Source organism: Protopterus annectens, chromosome 11.part0 (assembly GCF_019279795.1).
Source record: "Protopterus annectens isolate FY-2018-M chromosome 11.part0, PAN1.0, whole genome shotgun sequence".
In the NCBI taxonomy this organism is placed as follows: Eukaryota; Metazoa; Chordata; order Ceratodontiformes; family Protopteridae; genus Protopterus; species Protopterus annectens.
The window spans coordinates 550,608,886-550,632,564 of record NC_056745.1 but is presented as its reverse complement, the minus strand read 5'-3'; the positions used below and the strand labels follow the sequence as shown (position 1 = coordinate 550,632,564).

Here is a 23,679-nt window from a genome sequence, read left to right as displayed (position 1 = left end):
GCCTTGCCTTAAAATAGGCACGGTTTGTAGCACTGTGCAGTAAATGCACAGGAGTTGTAAATCAGCATATTCCCTTTCAACTCACTGCATAATATAGTCCTCATGATGACAGTGACAGCTATCCAGTGGTCCTGCGCCGTCATTGTTGTTGGAAGACCACTGTATTTGGTATGACTGCAGCTACTAAACAGTGCTTAAAGGGCCCTGCTACTGTTGTGTGCACAACATACTCTGTAGTGAATTTGCTGGGTAAAATGAAAAGGTGTAGTTTATAGATAAAAAGTTTGGGCAGCTGATGTGGTTGATTTTAATTTGCCACTGTGCCAAGTAATGAGATCTGATTGTCAACTGGTGGTGTTTAAAGAGAGATAAGTGCTTTGTGTGCCACTGTGAATTAAGTACAGAGCTATGCAGTTTTCCTTGTTATGGTTGCATACTAGTAGTACAAAAAGGTATGCCTTGGGAATACCACCTGTGGAGGCTAAGTAATGGATTTTAAATGTTAATGTCCATTTATATATGTCAGTGTATTTATTTTATTTATATGCTTTTGTTTATTGGAAAGTTTGATTGAGCATAAAATCCCTTTTCAGCAGATGATGTGGGAGAAAATCTCCACAAGTACAGCTAAGTCCAGCAAGACTTGCTACAACACACTTTGAGGTTAACAGAGCTGTTACAATAATGTGTGTAAAAGTGCAATAAAACAAGGTGAAATTACAGATGATGTGGCAGTAACAGGGCTTGAGTTAAAGTACTCAAAGGAAAACGTACTGCATAGCAAGGATAATAGTCAAGTGACAGTACTGAAATTATTGAAATACAGAGATTGGTACTATGAGATTAAACTGTACAGGGATGGAGCTGGTGGTACTGCAGGAAGATCAAAGTGTAGGTAGAATGAGTAGGGAAAAGGAAGAAAAAGATGATGGGAAAAAGAGGGCAAGTGCAAAATGGCAAGGAATAATGGGTGGTAAAATTGGGAATACCCAGGGCAAAGAAGTAGGAGAAAGAAACGGACACACGAGAGAAGGGTGTCGTACTGTTTTGGCATTGAGTCACTGGTATATCTTGAGTAATATGTATTGGTAGTAGTGAGTTATCTATATGTTGTATAAGGTTAATGTAGAGCTGGATAATGTTTTTAATGTTCAGATATTCAAAGGTAGAGTTTAAGTGACAGAGAAAGATTTTCAGTCTGCATACAAATCATGTATGAACACATTATGTCCCATTCGTGTTTATGTATTTTATGTGGGAAGTGGTCGCCATCATTGTAACTCAAAAAAAATTGACAGATGTTGTATAAGTGTGTGTTTTCTGATGATTAAAAATGAAAATTTAGTTTCTGACCCATGTAAAAAAAAATCGCAAATTTTACAGGGGCATGGGTAAAAATATCAAATAAGAACAGGGAGATTTGTAAACCATGGTTGCAAGTTGTACAAACCCAGTAACAGTAAGAAGCAAAATGACGGGCTGTGTTATTTGATACATTTACAGCAGACATTTCAGAATTTGCTTTTGTAACGTTTCCCTGTATTACGAAAATGTGGGTAGAAAAATAGGATGAATTAAATGTTTCCATTTGGTTTTATACTATTAAAAAAAAACTTCAAGGCCCTATCCCTGTATTCTGTCTCCTAAAGGCTGTCAAGGAGAGCTCTCTCCTTGGCATACAAGGCATTGTCAGACCCCACTTTGATGGAACTCCTGCATATCCAAAAAACAAACAACACCAGAATTGCCCATTTTAAAGACTTAAACCTTGCCTACAATATAAATAGGACTTGCTGGAGAGACAGGTATGTATTCCAGATACTACCTCTTCTCTGGAATAGGCTCCCGAATCCATATGAAGTAGATTTCCTCCCTAACCCAAATCAAGTGTAACTTGACAACTGGATGGGGAACCGGAAATTCTTACCTTGTTTGGCATCTACGTCTCTAATGGACATAGGCAAACTGTAAATGGTTCATCTCCCAGGCCCTGCTTGTTAATGTTTTGTCTCCCAAGCCCCTTCTTACATTTATCAAGGGTGCCAGCACTTGTCAGAGATTTGGGATACATGGCTAAGCTTAAAAAGGCCCTTGTGGTCGTTGGTCTAGTAAGCACCTATGAAACTATAATGATATATGCTTAACCTTGGAAAGAGCATGGGCAGAGACAAGAGTGTATTAGGTGTTGCTTTAGTTGCAGTTTAAAGGGTTTTATGGCGTCTACTTGTTTCAAAGTGAGAAGGATGGACTTCTAGACTGTGGATACATAGTTGGAATACAGGGAGTCAACTGCAGTACTATTTGATTTGGTTATGACTAATAGAAGTTGATCTTCAGAGTGTAAAATTCTGTTCAGAGAATAGTGCTGGATAATATTACATAGAATCTGGAGTCTGTCTGATTTGTAGATAAAATTCTTGATAGCAAGTATTTCTGAGAATGTGAATGTAGTTTGGTGGTTCTCTCCATTTTAGCTGTTTAAGGGCCAAGAAGTGGTTGGTCTTGTGAGGAAGGTTTTTGGCAATGTATCAACTTTATTGAAGCCTCATTCCAGTTTAATTGCTATATTAGAGTAGAGAAGCATTATAAGTAAGAAGGCTGAGGCAATGGTTTTTCCAGCAGTGTCAGGTAGGGTTTAACCCTATAGAGGGAGTTGAGTTTTTGGTGTTTTTTTTTTCAACTGCTTGTTGCAAATGCTAATCAAATTCCATAATGTCATCTAAAAATAAGCCTAGGAGCCTGGTATTTGGTACCAATTCATAGTCTTTTCTTTAAGAAGTATTTGTGTTAACAGTTACTGCTGTTGTCTAGTAGAGTTGCCATATTGGCAAGTCAGGCAGTTCTGAGAGAGGAGCTTCTCTGTTTGCAACCATGGTTGGAACAGGTGGTAGAGAATTGTCTGAGGTTTAGGTTGCTATGTCATATATACTGCATTGTTATTTTTCAACCCATAAGCTCTGGGAACTGACTGTATTGGGAGTTGATTTGTTATTTTTGTCATGCATAAAGCTTTGTTCATACTTTTAGCTCTAAGTACTGAGAATTCTGAATTCTAACATGATGTCTGATGCCTTTTACATTTCATTGAGGGGGGCAGCAGAGTCAGCCAGTCATTTGGCAAGATTAACTGCTTAGCAGAAGGCTTGCAGATGAGACAAGTATTATGTAAGACTGATGCTGTCTAATGAAGGTTAGTTATATATGAAAACCCAGCTTTATGGACTGTGCAATAAACATTTAGAGCAGCTTATTACATTGAAATGTGCAAAATCTTTGTCAGATCAACAGTCTTGTGGTGATCTGTGGCCCAGGGCAGGTCATCTACTTTAATGAGGTTGATTGAATATTGACCAGTGACCCTGGGAAGCTGCAAGACTGGCTGGCTGGAGGAGGGGGGTGAAATTGTCAGCTTTTATACCTTAGCGGGACGGTGCTGGGTTTTTTGGTTTCTGTTGCATAACAGTATGGGCATAGGAGGTTTAACCAGGGGTATTACCAAATCAGGTGGAGCAACATGCAATAAAGAATCATACCACTGTATATTTTCCTTCTCTTTAGAGAAAGAGTTGAAAATAAAAGAAAAATCACTGTGGCAGGAAAGGCTGATGTTGCTCTGGGATGCCTTGATCTCCTGTCCTTTTCTCTTGAAGATGGAGAAATTTTCCACCATCAATTATACTAAGATTGTGACCCCAGTCTGGGGAGTGGGTGCCAGACAGTCCGTCAAGAGATGGAGATATGGTTTGAAACTGAGATATTGATAGCGGCTAATGGTCAATCCAGTAGTTGGAGGGGGGGGGGGCTTTTTCAGCTCAGAGACTACTAGAAGTTTTCATCTGTAGGGAATAAATATTTTAAAAACCTTGTAAATATATATTTGGATATATTAATTATTAATTATTTTTATTAAGTATATACTGCTAGAATAAAATCATTTTTGTTTTCTTTACCTTACAGGATGTGGAAGTAGATGAGGTTCGTTGTTTGACTCTTACAGACCTTGACAATTGTCATTACACAGTGGATTTTAAACAAGTTCGAAAAACGTGTAAATTGAGACATGCATGGGCAAGAACAATTCACACATTTCAGGTGAGAATACTAGTAGCAATTAGTAACATGTTTTTTTTTCTCCCCCTCTAACCTGCAATTTTTGCAGTATATGTTGGAAATAATTTCTTTAACGCAATTTTTCAGTTTTTCTTCAGCTCATTCTGCCTTACTTTGTCAGCACTACAGAACGAAGTAGTCTGATCAAAATAATGTGGCAATTAGTCAACAGCTTAACTTCAACCCTGTCAGTATGAAAAAAGAAACTGAAATGCAAGGGCCTGGAATTCTGTCACTTTTAGTAAATTCAGTTACTAGCTAGTAAGTACACTGGATACCAGTGAAGAAAAAAAGAACAAGAAAGCCTGAAGAAATCAACTAGAAAAGGTGAAGAGAAAACAGTGACTAGGAAGAGTCCTGCAGGTGTTCATCAAAAAGCTCCAGTTTGGGTACAAGACATTGCTTCCGGTAATCTAGAGGAAAGGAAAATAAGTGAAATATGCTCAGAGCTGATTGAAGTAAATGGAACACTGACAGAGTATATCAACTCAAATAAAAGCCTGGAAAAATGGAAAAAGCTGTAAATAGAAATTCAGATGGGCTGATAAATCTGCAAAAAAATCAGAGGCCAAAATGAAGAAAAGGCTAGTTGAGTATGAGATTGTTCAAAAAGATATGTTTCAAAAAATGGTAGAATTAGAGGACAGAGCAAGTAGGGGAAATCTGAGGTTTTCTGCTGCACCAGAGAAACTAGAAAGAACAGACTGGATTACTTTTATGAAGGCACAAATAAGCAACTGGACTGGTATTTCACAGTAGGAACTGTTAATTGAAAGGCCACACTGTGTGTATGCTCCAAATCTGGCCATATGAAAATAAGGCAAGGGCCTGTATTAGTAAAGATAAAGCCTTCCAGCAGAAAGAGGTGAGCCTGACAGAACTGTGGCAAATGGACAAAGTAGCAAAAAGTTGGACAGTAGTGTGTTTGTGAAAAAGGATTCATCACTGTACACCAGGCAGAAAAGAAACACGTTTATTCCAGTAAAATAGTTCCTTTAGGGAGTGTATCAAGTTTAACTCCCTAAAGGTTTATGGTTATGGAAATTTCCTTCCGGTCTTGTTCGAGGCTACAAATAGCATTTGGAGTTGCTTGGTATATATAGCAGGCATGGGTGCAAACCTTTGGAGGCATTGATAAAGGACAACACAATGAAAATGGGTTCATTACTGGTATGTATCAATGAAGCTGATGACGTTATACATGACTTGCTATTTAATAATGTAAAGAGCCAGTACTGGGGGAATTTTTCTAAAGTGGACAATGTAATAAATGACATTAAAATTAGAAAAAGCAAAAACATTTTGCGAGATAAACTTGAATATGAACAGGATAAAGCCTATCCACGCCTCCCATCTTATGACAGGAGAGAATCCTCTGGTGGTCTTGAGTATGAAGAGCAAATGGTGGGAGAGGCCAATCAACATTTGCAAAGTCGAGGAATGATAAATAGTTTTAATGAAGCAGACATGTTTCAGGTTGAAGCCCTTTTAGGACTGTCCTCTCTACAACCCCTTCCTCCCCAGGAGATCAAAATGGACAATGCAGCAGAGATTTCGGCATCCAGATCAAACCAATCTGGGCTATGGGAGCAGTTACCAATAGCACAATGGGGGAGGAGGGGGAAGGGGAACATAGGGAAACAGATACAACAGATAAATAAGCAATACACAACTATTGTCAGTTCTAGACAGGACTTCAGGATATACAATTACAGTGATGCTGCAGTGAACAAGTTCTGGGTGGCTCTCTTCTAGAAGGATTTAACTTTTGTCCTAGTTAAAAAGCAAGAATTGAGAATGTGCTAGTGCACCATAAACTATTTACTCGTAAACTTAACTTGAGTTTATATTTTAATAAAAATGGTTTGTAAAATTCATTTTTTTAATCTGTGTAAAAAATAAAAACTAATCCTCCTCTGCATCCTATTATTTCTGTTTTGAAAATATCTGTAAGTTTGATATCAGAAAAATCATTAAATCTAAAAACAGCATTTCTCATAAATATAACTTGAGTTTGGATGAATGGAAGTTATAGAAAAGTGTCATTGATAATGGGCAGATTAGATTAATAAAACCCGGTAAAGGAGGGGGGCTTGTAATGAACATTAATGATTATATAGATACGACACCTATAATGAGATGTCACTAAGCAAGAACATTGCTTACATAAAAATTGACTCACTGTTAGAGGAATTAGTTTTAGATGGTTACTTAACTAAGAGTGACTTTGACTTTCTTGTGGTTCCAGAACCCAGAATCCCTACAATCTTTGGATCCCCAAAATACATAAAAAATCAATAGACCCACCTATGCAACTATTTGTTGATGCTAAATGTTCTAAGACCTTTTGGTATAGCACGTTATATTGACTGGCACTTACGAATGTGGTGGGTGACATACAGCAATTGTACAAAGAATATTGGGATTTGTTAACCAAAGTCACCAACCATTTATGCAGTGATGTCTTGATATTTGTAACAATTGATGTTAAAGATCTCTCTTCTGCTATCCCGTATGAGCCAGGACTTGAATGGTTCTATGAATATTTATGCACTAACTCGAACCTCAACCATACTAAAGTAAAAACCTTGACCACCTTAATGAATGTAGTTTTGGAAAATAACTTTATTATATTTGAAGGTCAACTTTTTAGAAAGGTTTTAGGGGTGGCTATGGGAGCTTCATACCACCCTCTTCTTTGCCAGTATCATGGCTTATTGTGAGGAAAACATTGTTTTTCCATCGCAATATCCAATATGTTGGTCCTTTTATGGAAGATTCCTGGATGATGTAATTTTCTGGAATTATTGAATTTTTACATTCTACTATGGGTTTTCTTGAATTTACTTAAACATTTTCTGTGGACTGACTTAATTATTTGGATGTTACCAATTCTACAAATAAGGTATTTTGAATCATGTATATACAGGAAACCAACATACTCTAATTCCTTACTACATTATAGTAGCTGGCACCCTGTACATCAAAAAAGGTCATTAAGGGTCAGTTTGTGTGAGTGTCTAGACTGGTTTGTCAAAAGGGATAAGTTTGGAATCATTAATTCAAGTTAGAGGTTACCCTAACAAACTATTGAATGATATTCAAAAGGAAGTTAAATTTAAAAGGGAAAATGAGTATTTTGGTCCATTGTTGGGTAAAGAAACCTATTTTGGAGACTAGTAAGGCCCCTGAACCTATATGAAATGAATTTACGAAAGGATTGACCTTAATGTTTACTTCTTATTTTATGGACATTAAGACTGGTATACAAAGAAATTGTAATGTCTTTTCCATAGGTCAAGAACATCTGAGAATTTTGGGAAAAGCCCCTAAGGTAATTTATCAGAAAAATACCTATTTCAAGACTTTATTAGAAAGTAGGGGTTTGGGGACAGTACTGCCTCTATGGTTAAGTGTCAGCAATATGGTCAATGTAAAGTCATTTTGGAGGGCACTCTTTTTTACCATGTATGGTTTTGGTGTGATTTGCCTTAAACAGACGTTTTCTTCTTACAGTAAGGGAGTGGTGTACATTGCACAGTGTCAAGAAGGTTCTAGCTTTTATATTGGGAAAACAATTCAACCTTTAAAATACAGGATGTACATCATTTTCACAATGTTAATAAAATGGATGAGTATAATGCATTATATAGGCACCTAAAGGACGACAGGAGTCATAGCTTCAAGTTTTATGCTATTGATTAGGTGGAGACTGATCCCAGCAGGGGTTCTGAGAATGACATCCTTAAACTTATGGAGCTTAAATGGCAGTTAAAAACAAACTCAACTGTTAATCCAGGGTTAAATGAAGGAGCATTTATTTCTAGTGCATTGATACTCAAATCAGCTCTTTTTATGTAGGTTTGTTAAGTTGGTTTTGTGTTAGCGGGGAGTGCCTGCTGTGTGGAGTCTGCATGTCCTCCCCGAGGTTGGGTGGGCATTTGAAAGACATGTGTAAATGGGCGTGATTTCGTTGAAGGTTGAATGTCGTGCTGGCACCTCGGTGTTCGTGAAAAATCTACTGCCAGTTATTCCACTGTGGCGACCCCTAACTGGGAAAAGCCGAAAGACAAACATTAATTTATTGCACATTTAATGTTTTTTTATACATACTAAATGCACAATGCATGTTTTTTGAATAATATTGTATATTTTTAAGTTTTGGAAATGCTGTCGTATATTTGTTTTTTATTCAATATTTTAATTTTTTTTTACTTTTTTCTTCTACTTGCAATACTTTAAGGGCAGTCTGGCTGTTGTGTGTTCACATGGAGGAATTATGTTTGATTGGGCAAAGTGTTTGTCGTGACTTGATTAATTATCTATTACGTGTTAATGAATTGTTTCATTAGTTCTGATTAAGTCCTTTTACTGGGATAAAAGTGGTCAACTTAGTAATTAAAAGTGTGGTTTCTAACCTTTACGGTCTTGCATTCTTTGACTTGATTGTTTTCAAGTGGTATCATTACTAGTTTATTACAGTAATCGGGGAATGTCAGGAGGCAGGTGTGGGATTCAAGCTGCTGTATCCAGCTGTCTTCAGAGTATTTTCCTTTGGAAGATCAAAGTAATTTTTGATGCAGAACAGGCTAAGGAGTTTAAAATGTGCTGAACAAAAAGTGAGCCATCAAGCAGAAGGGGGCTCTGCTTCTTTTTCCTCTGATAATAAAACATATGGAGAGACTTTCAATGAAACCTATTCCACTGAGAGACAGAGAAAAGTTTGGGAATTAACTGGAAGAAACTGCAGTACCTTGGATTCAAACCAGAATCTGTGGTTGGGAGATGGAGATTGATGATTTATTTACTAAGCACATTTGTGAAATATGGTAGTATAAGAAAAAGTGGAAAGAGTGAGCTTTTGTTGACTTTGTTAAACTTGTGGAGAAATGAAAACCATTTGCCTGACTTCATGTCATTAAATTTTAGAAGGACACTGAGTGGAAGTAGAGAGAAAAAGGTAATTGTAATTAAAAAAAATTCTGTTCTTAACAATATTTATATGAAACTTTTCACAATGTAAATATGTTTTATAATAAAGTATTTTTAGTTGTTCTTGCATGTGATAATTTAAAGTAAACAGATGCCTCTTTCTTCTTCTGCTGCTTCTTCCCTTTCTTTCTGCTTTTTATGGTATTAAGAAATGTAGGCATTTCAGTGCAAAAAGAGAAGAAAACTAGACAAAAGCAAAAAAGCATGTATAGGTTAATAGGTTGTAATCTTTTTTTATTGTTGAGGAGGAGGATGGGGTGCAAAAGTACTTAGATCATAATATATCTCTCCATCCACAACCTTTTCTCCCATTTTTGCGCATGGATTCGGGTGTTACTTCAACAGTGATGGTCTTCTAGAGCCAAGGTGTAAAACACCAGGTAGTGCTAGCCCTGCTATGGACGGTAAAGACCCATATGTAGAACTGATATGTTCTTTGCATAGATAACTGACTGGATTAACACCAGTAGCATAATCCAATAACAAATTTTATGTGGAAACAAATAAAAAATAATAAATATCTTGAATTTAATGAAAACCTTTCTTTAGCAATAAATGTTTCAGCTTGTCTTTCAAGCTGAAAGCGGAGCAGTACATTTTTTTTCTCTAAAATTTCCATGGAGACAGGTTGATAATAGGGCAACAAAAGCTAGAGCATTGTTTTTTCAAGGCTAAAAGTTAATGTTTTCTGAAAGCATGTAAGTTGTTTTCAAATCTGGGAGAGGAATAAAGATAGAAAAACAGAACTGACACCAATTAGTGTAAGTAGAAGAACAGACAATAGCATGTGTCTTAGCATGAATAACCTCAATTTCACATTAATTAAAGCCTGTGTTAGCTGCTGTCTATTTAGGACGAATGATCCTTTTAGGAGTGTTAATCAGCATTAATTGAAGCTGTACATAGTTGTGTGTTTGTATTAAGTTTACAAGTTATGGGGACGTTCCAGGGGAGATGTTTGTTTTTTTTGTTTGAGGGTTTTATTAAAACAAAACGTCTTTTGAAATGTGGCATAGGTTCTAAGGTTGATGAGAGAAAAACTGTATAAAGGATTAACCTGCCAAACCTTAATGGGTGCATGCATCACAAAAGCTGGAAATAAACATCTTAAAAAGCTGCCATATATAATAGGTAGTAATAAGGGCAACACTTTCCATGTTATCTTGGAATGTGAATGGACACACAGGTATAGACAAAAAGGAAAAAATATTTACTTGTATTAAGAAATGCAGGATGCAAATAGGAATACTGCAGGAAATTTGGAAAGATCTGAGCATGTGAATTTGATAAAGAAAAGATTGCAAAATGGATATTCAGCAGAATGTCAGGGGCAAAGGAAAAGAGTAGTATTTATATTAAATGCTAGAGGAGCTCCAGTAATGCTAGAATATGTTAAAAAAAACTATAATAATGGTAGATTTGTGGTAGTCCAGGGGCTGCAGACAAGGGATGAGGATTATGCTGATATATATTTGTAATCCACCCAAAACTGCTAATGTTCTGTAGTCCTGTCTCGCCTTCATTCTTACATATGGGTTTGGAGCTGGTTACAAAGCTCAAAGTCTCTTAGTTGGCTTGTGGCTAGGTAGGTATCCCATAGTGTACCAGTACAATCCTCAGATCTCGTTTGCCACGTCTACGAGTTCAGAAGTGCTTCGTGCTTGGTCATGGCTAAGTTTAAACTTTTTGTATTATTATCACTTTACTGTTTTCTACAGCTAGTTATCTTATTACTAGATAGTGCTTAGTAGTGTTAGGAGTGTTTTTGATATTAAATCAGTTTGTTGAGAACTGGTTGGCTGTTGGCCCTTGCTCTCCGTTTGGTATCCTGTGTGCTAGTTTTCTCGTTAACTTTGATGTTTCATAGGTTCGCGTTTAGGACCCTAATTTCTCGTTTTATATTTGCATTTACATTTATATTGTGTGCAGTGTTTGTTGCTTATTAGAGTTTTCTCTGCGGGTCTGCTTTTTGGGCCTTGGTTTCTAATTGAGAAAATTTAGCTTGCGTGCAGCGTTGTTTGCCAGTTCCTTTCCTGCTACTAGTTTCTTGTTTTTTTCTACAACTTAGCCTATCTAGTTAGGTCCATTTAAGTTAGAGGACCTAGTCATCTTCTATTTCATATTTTCCTCAGGGCTAGGCCCGTTTAAGTTAGAGGACCTAGTCCTCATTGTGCTTGTTTGTACTTGCTTTACTTACATAGCTCGTCAACATGTCTAAAGAGTCTAAAGACCACAAACCTTTGGGTTTCAAAAAATGTATAAAGTGCTCCCAGAAGATGTCAATTACGGATGGCCATAGTAATTGTGTATGTTGTCTCGGAGCGATTCATTTGCAGGAAACTTGTTTATTCTGCAATTCCGCTCCAGAGTTCTCCAGGAGCGGAAGAACAAGTTAATTTTGAAAGGTCTCCTCAAGCCTTCCTTCGAGGAAGACTTAGCGAGTTCTTTTTCATCTAAATCACATTCTTCCAAGAAAGAGAAGGTTATGCCAGCCAAGAGGCATTCTCCAGCGCTGACTAGTGTATCGGAACCTCCTCAGAAACAATCTAAACTGGATAAGACTTCTGCCTCCTTGGCTGCACTGTCCTCGGAGCCGGTCGAGGTTGTTGATATTGGTACGTCGGTGTCGGCCCGAAGCCTTTCAGAGCAGACTACTGAAAAACTACATCAGAGCCGGTCCAGAGATCCTTTGCCGGTCTCCCCAACCCAGATCTCCAATTCTGCAGAGATCCACATCAACTTACCCTGTCATCCAGATCCTCCAGGAGCCTATCAGAGGAAGATGTGAAGAGAGTAGTGCTTAGACTCCTGAAGTCGTCTGCTTTGCCCAAATTGTTGTTGGCTCCGACCCAGTCGGTTCCGGAGCCCCCTGAGTCCACCCCCCCCGTTTTGGTGCCTCCGAGCTGAATCGGGCCTTCGGAGCCGATGTTTTTGGTGCCACTTGTTGTGGAACTCTCAGTTCCAGCTCCCCTTGAGGCTGTCTCTGAGCAGATTTCCGCTTCGACACTTTCGGCACCATCAGTGGTTTCTAGGAGCCAAAGCTCACCAGTCAACCCTGATAGGGACACTTGGACCCGAAATTCTTTGGTTCCAAGTCTCCCTCTCAGTGCATCGGCTAGTGTGAGCTTGGACCCTACATCCATCTCGGAGCCGGTCGCTCTGAAGCTGATGACTACCTCAGTTTCCTCGGAGCCGGGGCAGTCTTCGGAGCTGGAGAGATCTGCTTTCAGGTTGATGAGTGTGCTGTCTCGCTCATCAGCTCCATGCAAGGGTACCAATGCTCTTCCTGCTATAGCACCGACCTGTGTCTCAGCACCTACTCTCTCTCTCTCTCGACAGCAAAGACCCGCAGCCTCAGGAGCTCCCAGTCTTCCGAGATCTCCCCAGAGTACCCTTCTGAGGAGCCCCCTCGGAAGAGGACATGCAAGAGGAAGCATGTAGACTCCCAGGATCAGTCCATTACTTCAGACACTGACCTCGAGGAGTCAGAATGGTCCCCCAAGTTGTCCTCTTATGATGTCTGTTTTGCAGACATCTTAGAGATCCTTAAGCAGAGAGGCGGCTGGCCCACTGTCACCCCTTTTGAGAAGTCAGTGTGCCTGAAGGCATTTCGGGTCTCAACCTTCAGCCTCTTGGGTGCCTCCACCTTTTGATGAACCTTTAGACCTCATTAGTCAGAAGGTGTGGGACACTCCTTATGCCATGGAGCCAGTTCCCAGAAGACCCAATAAATTTCTGTCTGCCCCCAAAGAGAAAGACTTTTTTCTCCAAGGACATGCCTGTAAATGCCATGGTGGGTGGCGGCGGCCACTAAGAAGGAGCTAGCGGAGACTTCATCTGTCCGTCCGCCAAATGAGGAGTCTCAAACGATGGACCAATATGGCAAGCATATCTTTTCTTCAGCGGCTTTCACACTCTGATCACTGAACTATCTAACACATTTTACGAGGCTTCAGAGAGATCTCCTTAAGGAGTTAGGAGATGCTCTTCAAGGTACATCTACTGGAGGAGTCCCCGAGAAGGTGTCTGCTCAGTTGCCCACCTTAAATTCCATTGAGAACTCCTCCATTAGGCTGATCTCTTATGCAGCAGACGGAGTGAGTAGGACAGCAGGTTCAGGAGTTTCCCTTAGGAGACGCTCCTGGATGAGCTTATGTAATTTTGCGGAGCTGTTCAAGTCTACTTTACCAATGCCCCCTTTGATGGTTCTTCTTTGTTTGGACCTAAGGTAAAAGATACACTCACCAGATAAGAGCAAGAAGGGAAAACCCTCTCTGCCGTGGGAGTATGTTTTACCATTCCCTCTAGACCATATCCTAAGGGTCAGAGAGGTGGCAAGATGTGATTCAAGAAGTCCCAGAGATTTTTCCCGGATGCACAGGGTGACTCCTCCTTCAGAGGCAGAGGAGGAGGAACTAATGGTAGACATCGCCCTAGAGGCAGGGGCGGCCTGTAAAACCAAGGGAGGCTACAATTCGTTTCAACGCCGTCCCTATCAGCGCTCCTGATGTGGGGCCCGGCTGTGCTTCTCTGGAGCCAGTAGGGGGTCACATATCTTTGTATCCAGAAGCCTGGCTAAACATCACCCAAGACAAATGGGTACAAAGAATATCACCAGAGGTTACTCCATACCCTTTTCTCTTCCACCTCACACTCCCAGGAAGATCCCAGATGTTCCACCCAATCACAGGGATCAAGCAACTGCAGAAGTGAAGAAGCTGCTCGCAAACAGAGTCATCCAAACCGTCCCCGCAGACCAGATAGGATTTGGAACTTACTCCAGATTCTTTTTAGTGCCAAAACGTACAGGGGACTGGAGGCCCATCTTGGTCCTCAGCAAACTAAACAAATCCGTAAAGAAGGCCAAGTTCCGGATAGTGACACTGCAGTCTATACTCCCTCTGTTAGGGAAAGACAATTGGATGTGCTCCATAGACCTCCAAGATGCATACTACCATATAAAAATGAGCAGAGCATCAAGGAGTCATTTACGCTTCCAGCTGGGAGCCAGTCATTACAGTTTCGTGCTCTGCCCTTTGGTCTCACCACAGCCCCCCCAGGGTGTTCACCAAATGTATGACAGTAGTGACAGCTCACCTGAGACATCTAGGATTCCAAGTGTTTCCGTACCTGGATGACTGGCTCCTAACTGCCTCTACCAGGCATCTACTCCTACAAACCAGAGGTTCCACCCTCCAACTTCGTTCCCAGTTTGGGGATTATAATAAATTGGGAAAAGTCTGCCTTATCGCCCTCTCAATTTTTGACTTTTCTAGGCGCAGAAACAGACACAGTCACCATATTAGCTTGCCTGCCTGCAGAAAGAGCGCAGAACCTCAGACAACAAATTTTCCGTCTACCTCCCCTATAGAAAGTCAAGGCAAAGACAGTGCTGAAGCTCTTAGGGACCATGGCCTCCACCATAATATTAGTCCCTCTCGCCAGATTACATATGGGAATTGTCCAATGGCTTCTATCGTCCCAGTGGTCCTTTCAGCAGCTGCCTCTATCTCACCACATCATCATAACAGAGTCTTGCAAAAAGGACCTCCATTGGTGGAGTCAACCCGACCAACTAATAACAGGTAACCCTATTCCTTCCTTGCCAACCCGTTGCTACTGTGACAACGGATGGTGGGGGGGGGGCATTATCTAGGCAGGAATGTCCAAGGCACATGGCAAGATCACAAGGCTCACCTGCATATCAGTATCCTAGAGATTGGAGCAGTGCTTTTAGCGTTGCAAACACTTCACGACTTTCTTCCTCTAGGGACGATAGCAATCCAATCGGACAACATGTCAGTGGTATGGTATCTCAACTAACAAGGTGGAACCAGATCTTACCCCCTTTGTCAAGAGGCACTTCGTGTTTGGGAGTGGGCAATTTCTTCCTAATGCTTTCTGGTGGCAACACACATCCCAACCCAGGGACAACCAATGTGATAGCCGACAAACTCAGCAGGGCAATCTTGATGCCACATGAGTGGTCTCTGAATCAGAAAATAGTAGAACAGGTCTTCTGCAAATGGGGACCGCCTTGATGCAATCTCTTCGCCAGTCTGATCAACTCCAAATGCAGCAGCTACTTTTCCCTTATCCTCCCTTCGGGGGGAGTCACCGAGAGATGCACTTGTTCATGATTGGCCCCTGGGACTCCTTTATGCTTTCCCTCCCTTTCCTCTCATATCCAAAGTGATTAAGAAAGCAAAGCTTTTGGGAAGCAAAATGATTCTTATCACTCCTTACTGGCCTCATCAGATTTGGTTCCCCTTTCTCGGGCCTCATCTACTAGACGATCCATAGACTTTGGACCCAGTGCCAGACCTCTTGACACATGTCAGGCTCCCTTCACCCCTGCCTCCACACCCTCAACTTGACAGTGTGGCTGATCCAATTCCATCCTTAGTCAGGCTTCATGATTTTTCACCTGCGGTGACCCACATCCTCACTTGTTCGCATAAACCTTCCACTAGGAAGATATACACTAGCAAATAGAGAAGGTTTTCCATTTGGGCTGAAGAAAGGAATGTAGATCCTTACACTGCATCCTTCCCAGTGGTTTTAGAATGCTTGTCTGAACTCTTCTGTCAGGGATCTGCTGCTGCCACAATTAGGGTTTAATTGGCAGCGATGTCTAATTTTCATTTGGGTCAACATGAGTCTAAACTGATGTCACACAGATTGTGTAAAACCTTCCATAAAGGTGCTACTTTGCTGAGACCCCCCCTTTCAGGAACTGGTAGCTACCTGGGATCTGAACTTTGTCCTGTCCAAGCTAACTTCACCACCTTTTAAACCTGCTCATTCAGGCCTACTGAAATTTCTGTCTTGGAAGACTTTGTTTCTAGTAGCCATCACATCAGCCTGACAAGTTTCAGAGTTGCAAGCAATGTCTATAAAGCCTCTTCATTTGATTTTCCACAAAGACAGAGTTTCTCTTCATACAAATCCTTCCTTTATCCCTAAAGTTTGCTCTCACTCTAATTTGAACCAAACTATAGAATTACTGGCGTTTTTCCCTAATCATTCTAACGTAGCAGAATACAAATTTCACCAATTAGATGTTCACAGGCAGTTACGGTTCTACCTTCACAGGACTAAGGAACTCAGTCAGACCAATTGTTCGTATCCTTTTCTGATTCTAGACTAGGTCTGCCAGTCTCTAAAGTGACTCTGTCAAATTGGATTTCAAGCTGTATTTCCTTCATTTACTCCTCCAATGGCAAAACTCTACCATTCAAGATTAAGGCTCATTCTACACAATTCCAATCTACATCTGCTGCCTTCCAAGCCAGAGCTCCAATTGGCAGTATTTGTGCAGCAGCAACTTGGGTTACCCCTCATACCTTTATCACTCATTACAAATTGGACCTGACCTGAAGGGGTAGAGCCTCCTTTGGTTCCATGGTACTCAGGAGTATTTTCCCGTGAGCCACCCAAGAATAAGGTGCTAGGGACGCTGTCTCATCATATGTAAGAATGAAGGCGAGATAGGACTACAGAACATAAAGAAGATGTTCTTCGTTTTCCATTGCTGCAGTCCTTACTATTGGGTATAGTCCGCATCCAGTCGGCCCGAATACCAGAGTATAAGGCTGACGTCGGTCAGGGCGCATTAGACTGACGTCAGTACGTCAGGGTACTAATGCGCATGACCGGCGTCATATCCTCAGTCTTTTTTGCCGCGTGGTCCGATGCAGAAGCAGTTTTGCGAGTGCAGGTTGGCGTTCTGAAATATTTCCGAAACCGGAGTTTCAGACCGAATCAGAGTTGGCTAAGTACCCGCTAGAACATTTTTGTTTTTCTTGCCTCAGTATTTAACCGGATGTCAGAAAAGTGAATAACTGTATTTCTTGTGGGAAACAAATACCTCATAGGGATTACCATACATTGTGTATACCTTGTTTAGGGCCTGAGCACGACGTTGTTGGTTGCCGCTCTTGTGCTAGGTTTAACAAACGCACTGTTAAGAGGAGGTTAGACTGTGCCAGATTAGTGTTTGGCAAGCGTTGCGATTATAAAATGCCGCCGGATGCTCCGGCGCCCGCTCCAAGAAGCGCAAGGACAAAACAGCGAAGCCTAGGGTTGATGAACCGGCAGTCCCGGACGCCGGTTCTTTAGGTGGCTCAGTGGAGCCAGAGGTTTTGCCAGGAGTTTCTATGGAGTCTCAGGCAGAAACTTTACTGTTACAGGATGTACCCTCTCAGGAGGCAGGCGAGGCTGAGGGGCTTCTCAGGTAACTATTCTTCCCTCTTTTCCCACAGTAGTTAGAGCCTCTCCTTCTGTTGCCAAAACTTCTTTTAGAGGTAGGCCAACTTCAGCTTCAGTAGGGGCTTCTCCTAGCCTTCGGGTTCTGTACCTAAGAAACATATGCTTAAAATGGCAGAAGATTTGATTACTATGATTAGAGGTTCTATGGGCCCTCCTGATAAGAGGCCTAGAGTGGAACCAGAGTTTGACAGTTTTGAACAGGGTTCAGGGGCTTCTGAGTCTTCTGCGGAAGATTTGCAGGAGTATCCTCATTATTCTGATTCTGATGTGGATGATGCCACTCCTTGGCTTCTCCTCCTGAGGATTTTTCATTTTCAGAGACTCTGCATTCCATGAGGGAGCACTTTAAATGGGAAGGCCAGGATTACTCTGATTCCAGGAAGAGGCTTAGGGAATTCTTGTTTTACCCCAGCATAGGCCCTTAGCTATACCTCCTGTGTTGAATGTGGTGGAAGATGTTTTGCAGAGGCTTCCCTGAACCCTGATTCTTTGCCTCCTGCTCCTGTTAAACCTGATAGGTACTATAGGGTGCCCAAGCTCATAAGTATTTGTTTAAGAGTCCTAGGGCGGACCCAGAAACTGTTTCTCAGGGGCCTAAAGGTGTTAAGGCCTCTGTGGTTAAAAATCCTGTTCCCACTGACAAAGAGGCAAGGGCGTTAGATAGGTGGGGTAAGAAAGTGTATACTTCTTCCACTCTAGCCATGAGAGCGTTGAATTGTCAGTTTCACATGCTGAAATATCAAAATTATCTCCTTTCACAATTGAAATCTAAGGTGGATGCTTTGGCGGAAGGTATTGATTGTAAAGACTTGCTGGATTTAGTTTATGTGTCTGAACAAGTGGGCAAGCATTCTTTGCAATGTGGTTTTGATGCTGTGCAGGCCTCCTCGAGGGTGGCTGCCACTAGTTCTGTTCTTCGCAGGCATGCCTGGTTGAGGGATCAAAATTTGGCTGAGCATGTTAAGACAAGGATTTTGGATGCTCCTTTACAGTCTGATGTGTTGTTTGGTTCACCTGTGGAAGCAGTTTTAAAGAAAATGGAGGACAAAGCTAAGTCTATGCAAACTGTTAAAGATTTTTGCAGGTACAGCCACCAAGTTTAGTAGAAATTGGCCTGCTAAGGGGTGGACATATCCTGCTTATGATTCCCAGTCTAGGGGTAGGTCTAGACGTGGTAGGGCAGGGCTCAAGGTTCTTTTAGGCCTAGATCAGGGAGTTCACCTGCTCAGACTTCTGGTGAGGGCAGGGGTCAGTCCTTTCGTAAACAGACCCAATGACCTGCCTTTTCAGCTGCCAGTAGATTCTCGTCTGGCAGCTCCTTTGGAAGGACGACTGTCTCTTTTCAAAGAAAATTGGGATTTAATTACTCAAGACAGATGGGTGTTGGACATCATTCAGCCAGTCCCTGTATCAGTAAGGGGCCTAGGATTTTATTCTCGCATGTTCCTAGTATCAAAGAAGGGGAACACGTGGAGACTGCTTTTGGATTTATCTCTCCTCAACACTTATCTGGACATTCCCAAGTTCAAGATGTTGACGTTACAACAGCTTTTACCCCTGCTGGGCAAAGATCACTGGATGGTAACTTTAGATCTCGAGGAAGCTTACCTTCATGTGCCTATCAGGCTAAGTTACAGGAAGTATCTGCGGTTTCGAGCTGGAGATTCTCATTATCAGTTCTCTGCATTGCCCTTTGGCTTATCTACTGCGCCCAGAGTATTCACAAAGGTTCTGGCTCCAGTGATAGCTTACTTCAGGCTACAAGGACTTCAAATCTATCCTTATTTAGACGACTGCCTGATTCTGGCTCAAGAAAAGGAAGACCTTCTACAGCATCTGGAATATCTTATAGCAGTGCTAAGATGCCTAGGGTATTCTGTGAACGAAATAAAGTCCAGTCTAGTACCCTCTCAAGACATGTGCTTTCTGGGTGTGAGACTGAATACAGCAGCCCAGATGGCCTTTTAACCCCGGACAAACAAAAGAGTCTATCACTTTACTTCCATCAACTATCTCATCAGTCCGTGCTGACTGCAGAGACAGTCCTACAAGCATTAGGGTTCATGGCATCTTGTATTCTGGTGCTTCCCAATGCCAAACTGCATATGAGGAAGTTACAATGGTATCTCAAAAATGTATGGACACAGCACTGCCAGTATTTAGACACTGTCATTCAAATAATACCTTGCCTTCAAAGGAATTTTGTGGTGGGCTCAGGAATGTCACCTAAACAAGGGACTCTCTGTGACCCGGCCAGAGGCGAGTCAGATTTTACCGACAGATGCCTCAGACATTGCTTGGGGAGCTCATCTAAATGGAAAGTGGATACAAGACAAGTGGCCTGCCAGACTACAGCATCTACATATCAACATGAAGGAGATGTTAGCAGTCCAGTTCGCATTGCTGGCTTTCAAGGAGTTACTTCTTCCAGGGCAGGTGTTGATTCTAACAGACAACACAACTGTCATGTGGTACTTCAACAAACAAGGGGGAACACATTCTTCTCCTCTATGCAGGCAAGCAATGATTTTATGGGAGACTGCGCTACGCTTGCACCTAACTCTTCAGGCAAGGTTTCTGCCAGGAGCACAGAACTCCTTAGCAGATATGTTAAGCAGACAAATCATGGATCCCCACAAGTGGAAACTGGATCTTCATGTATTTCAGAAATTGACAGTGTCTTGGGGAACTCCAGACATAGATCTGTTCGCTTCTCCACTAAACCACCAGCTGCCACAGTTTTGCACAAAGGGGTTTCATCACACAGCTTGGAAAGTGGATGCTCTGTCTTTCAGTTGGACAAACCTTCATGTGTATGCCTTTCCACCTCTGCCTCTTCTTCCAAAGGTACTGTTAAAGGTCAGACAGGACAGGCCAAGGATGATTTTGATAGCTCCAGATTGGCCTCGCAACACTGGTACCCTCTACTCACGGAGTCTGGTAAAGAAGCCTCCATGGCCTTAACCTTTGATTCCACATCTGTTATCCCAGCAGGACGGTCATCTGCTCAATGTCAAGCTTCACTCTCTTCATCTGACAGCCTGGCATATTCTGTGTTGAAACACAGCAGGTCTCAACTTCCTCAACAAGTTTTAAATGTGATTAGGAAGCTAGAAGACCTAGTACAAGGAAAGTGTACGCAGCAAAATGGAAGAGATTTTTATTTTGGAGTAAAGCAAAGAATTTGGAGATTTCTGAGCCTAATTTGAGTATGGCTCTTCAATATCTTACTGAGTTACTGGACAAGGGTCTGTCCTTCTCTTCCATTAAGATTCATGCTGCAGCAATCTCAGCTCACTATGATTGTGACCCACCATTGTTTTCGTGATCCTTTGTTCAAGCAGTTTCTTAGAGGGGCAAAAATATAAGACCCCCGTAGAGCTCCTACTCCTGCTTGGGATCTCAATTTTGTGTTGGAAAAACTTACTCTACAACCTTTTGAGCCTGCGGCTACTGCTGAATTGAAATATTTGTCATGGAAGACTGCTTTTTGTTGGCTATTACTTCTGCAAGAAGGGTGTCTGAGTTGCAGGCCCTTATGGCAGTCGAGCCCTTTTGATTTTCCATAAGGATAGGGTATCATTACGCACTAATCCTTCCTTTATGCCTAAGGTGGTTTCTAGTGTGGCTTTAAACCAAACTATTCATTTGCCTACTTTTTATGCAGACCCCCAAAATAAAGGGGAAAAGATTTTGCATACTTTAGATGTACACAGGCAATTGCGTTATTACTTAAGCAGGACTAAGGATTTTAGGCAGTCTCAGCAGTTGTTTGTTTCTTTGCTTTGAGTTCAAGAGGGCAAGCCTGTGTCAAAACAAACTATTTCTAGGTGGATTGGCTTTTGCATTGCATTTTGTTATTCCCATCATGGCAAGGAGGTTCCAGCTGGGATTAGGCCTCATTCCACTAGGGCTACTGCCACTTCAACAGCATTTCTACGGGGTGGCAACTAAGGATATTTTGGAAGCAGCTACTTGGAGTTCAGTGCATACTTTCTCTAAGCATTATCACCTTCCTATCTACTCTAAGTCTAGGGCTGGTTTTGCCACAGCTGTTTTGCAAGGCATGTTGTCAGCTCCTGCTTCTTTATGATTTGCCAGCCTCCCTTACCTCTGCTTTGGGATTCTACCCAATAGTAAGGACTGCAGCAATGGAAAACGAAGAACATAGTACAGTTTTGTACCTACCATAAATGTAGATGTTCGAGGATTCCATTGCTGCAGTCCAATTTACCCTCCCTCCTTCCCCTCTGTGTTTAGGGGTGGTTGTGTAGGTGAGTTTACCTGTTTATATTTTTGTATATATTGTTCATGTTTTGGTGCAGGTATTTTGGGCCTTGTCTTTTTAGGGTCTTCTGACATCTGGGGCAAGAAAAGACTGAGGATATGACGCCGGTCATGCGCATTAGTACCCTGACGTACTGACGTCAGTCTAATGCGCCCTGACTGACGTCAGCCTTATACTCTGGTATTCGGGCCGACTGGATGCGGACTATACCCAATAGTAAGGACTGCAGCAATGGAATCCTCGAACATCTACATTTATGGTAGGTACAAAACTGTACTTTATGTACTCACCATAGCGTTCCATGTTTGTAGTCCATCTCACCCTTCATTCTTACGAACCAACCCACCTACCCCCGTCCTGGAGGATCTGGAGACAGGATAGTGTTACCTTTGGTAGGGTGGAGACCTTTCATTATTGTTTTTTCCGGATAACCTTTATTTCTATCCTTCTATAGTCTAGCTGCAAACAAGATCTGAGGATTGTACTGGTGCACTATGGGATACCTACCTAGCCACGAGCCAACTAAGAGACTTTGAGCTTTGTAATAGGCCGAGTCGGAGCCGAGGATTGGCTCAGAACCCATATGTAAGAATGAAGGGCGAGATGGACTACAAGCATGGAATTTTATGGTGAGTACATAACTTCTTTTTTGGCATTTAAAAATTGGGAAAAATAATCAGCTTTCAGCAGGGAATATTACTTCCAGATGGGGACTGGAATTTGATTGGCAGCAATGAAGGATGTAGCTGGGGGCTTTAAAGGGAAAATATAACAAAGGAGGTTAGATTTCTGAATAAATTTATTAAAATATTTGGTATGAAAGATGTGCATTCAGTAGTAGGAACTCTGAGGGAATTTGCGTATTATTTCCCAAGGTATGATAACTGGGTTAGGCTACACACACATGATATTTCACGGCAACCTGTGCATTTAATTGAGAACTTTTAAATACAACCAATAACTATTTCAGATCATCAACCAATAATTACTAAGATAAAAATGCAGGGTAATGAAGTAAAGATGAGACAATACATACATAAATACAAATATTTCAAGCACGGGCATTAATGCCCTTCTAGCTTGCCAATATACCAAAACACTTGTTCCCATAATAAGTGTCCAAGCTGTTCTTAAAAATATCTAAACTAGTACTTGCTTTAATTTTATTTGGTAATCTGTTCCATGCATCAGCTGCTCTGTCAGAGAACCAGTTAGTACACTTTGCATTCCTATAGAATCTTCTATATAGGTCGTCTGATGATTCTGTAGTACTTTTTCATAACCCCAAACATTTCCAGAGGTAGTTGCCTCTAAATTCCCTATATACCTGAATAAAGATCTCCTCTTAGATATCTGCAAGAGACACTGTACAAGTTTGGATATTTTAGTCTTTCATAATAACTTAAATTTTCACATCCATGGATGCTCTTGGCATAGTTCCTCTGTACTCTTTCCAGTTTACTCATGCTTGTTTTCTTACGGGGTTTCCATATTGTTATTTCATACATAAGTTTGGGTCTAATGTAACTAACAATGACTTCATTATTTTTGATTTCATAGACTTTATAAATCTTTGAATACAACCTATAATTCTATAACTATCATTAACCAATTGGTTGATATAATTAGAAAAACTCATAGCTGAATCTACCCATATACCCTGGTCCTTAAATGAGTCTACAGTTTCAATCACTGTGTGCTGTATTAAATATTCACCTTTCAGTTTATGTCTCCCAAATTGCATATGCTTAGTTTTTTATGTATTTATCAACATATTATCCTCCTGTGCCCAAATGGTCAATTTAGTCAAGTTATTTTGCAGGCATACCTTATCTATAACACATGTAATCGGTTTACTCAATTTCAGGTCGTCTGCATATAGACTATAGAGCACCTCAGATGAAAAAGTTAGGTCTGAAAGATACAATCTAAACATATAAGGGCCTAGGACAGAGCCCTGTAGGACACCCTGACTGTAACCAAGAATTTCACCTGTCCATTTGCTGTATGATACTTGC

At 41.2% G+C, this 23,679-nt stretch overlaps 1 protein-coding gene across 1 annotated transcript in view; it reads left to right on the top strand.

Moving 5' to 3' along the window:
• Positions 1 to 23,679, top strand: part of HELB (DNA helicase B) — a 1,552,493-nt gene that overhangs the window by 1,400,208 nt on the left and 128,606 nt on the right. The window contains exon 11 of the mRNA XM_044088061.1: positions 3,958 to 4,092. Coding sequence (XP_043943996.1) covers positions 3,958 to 4,092 — 135 coding nt within the window. The remainder of the gene's footprint in view (positions 1 to 3,957; positions 4,093 to 23,679) is intronic.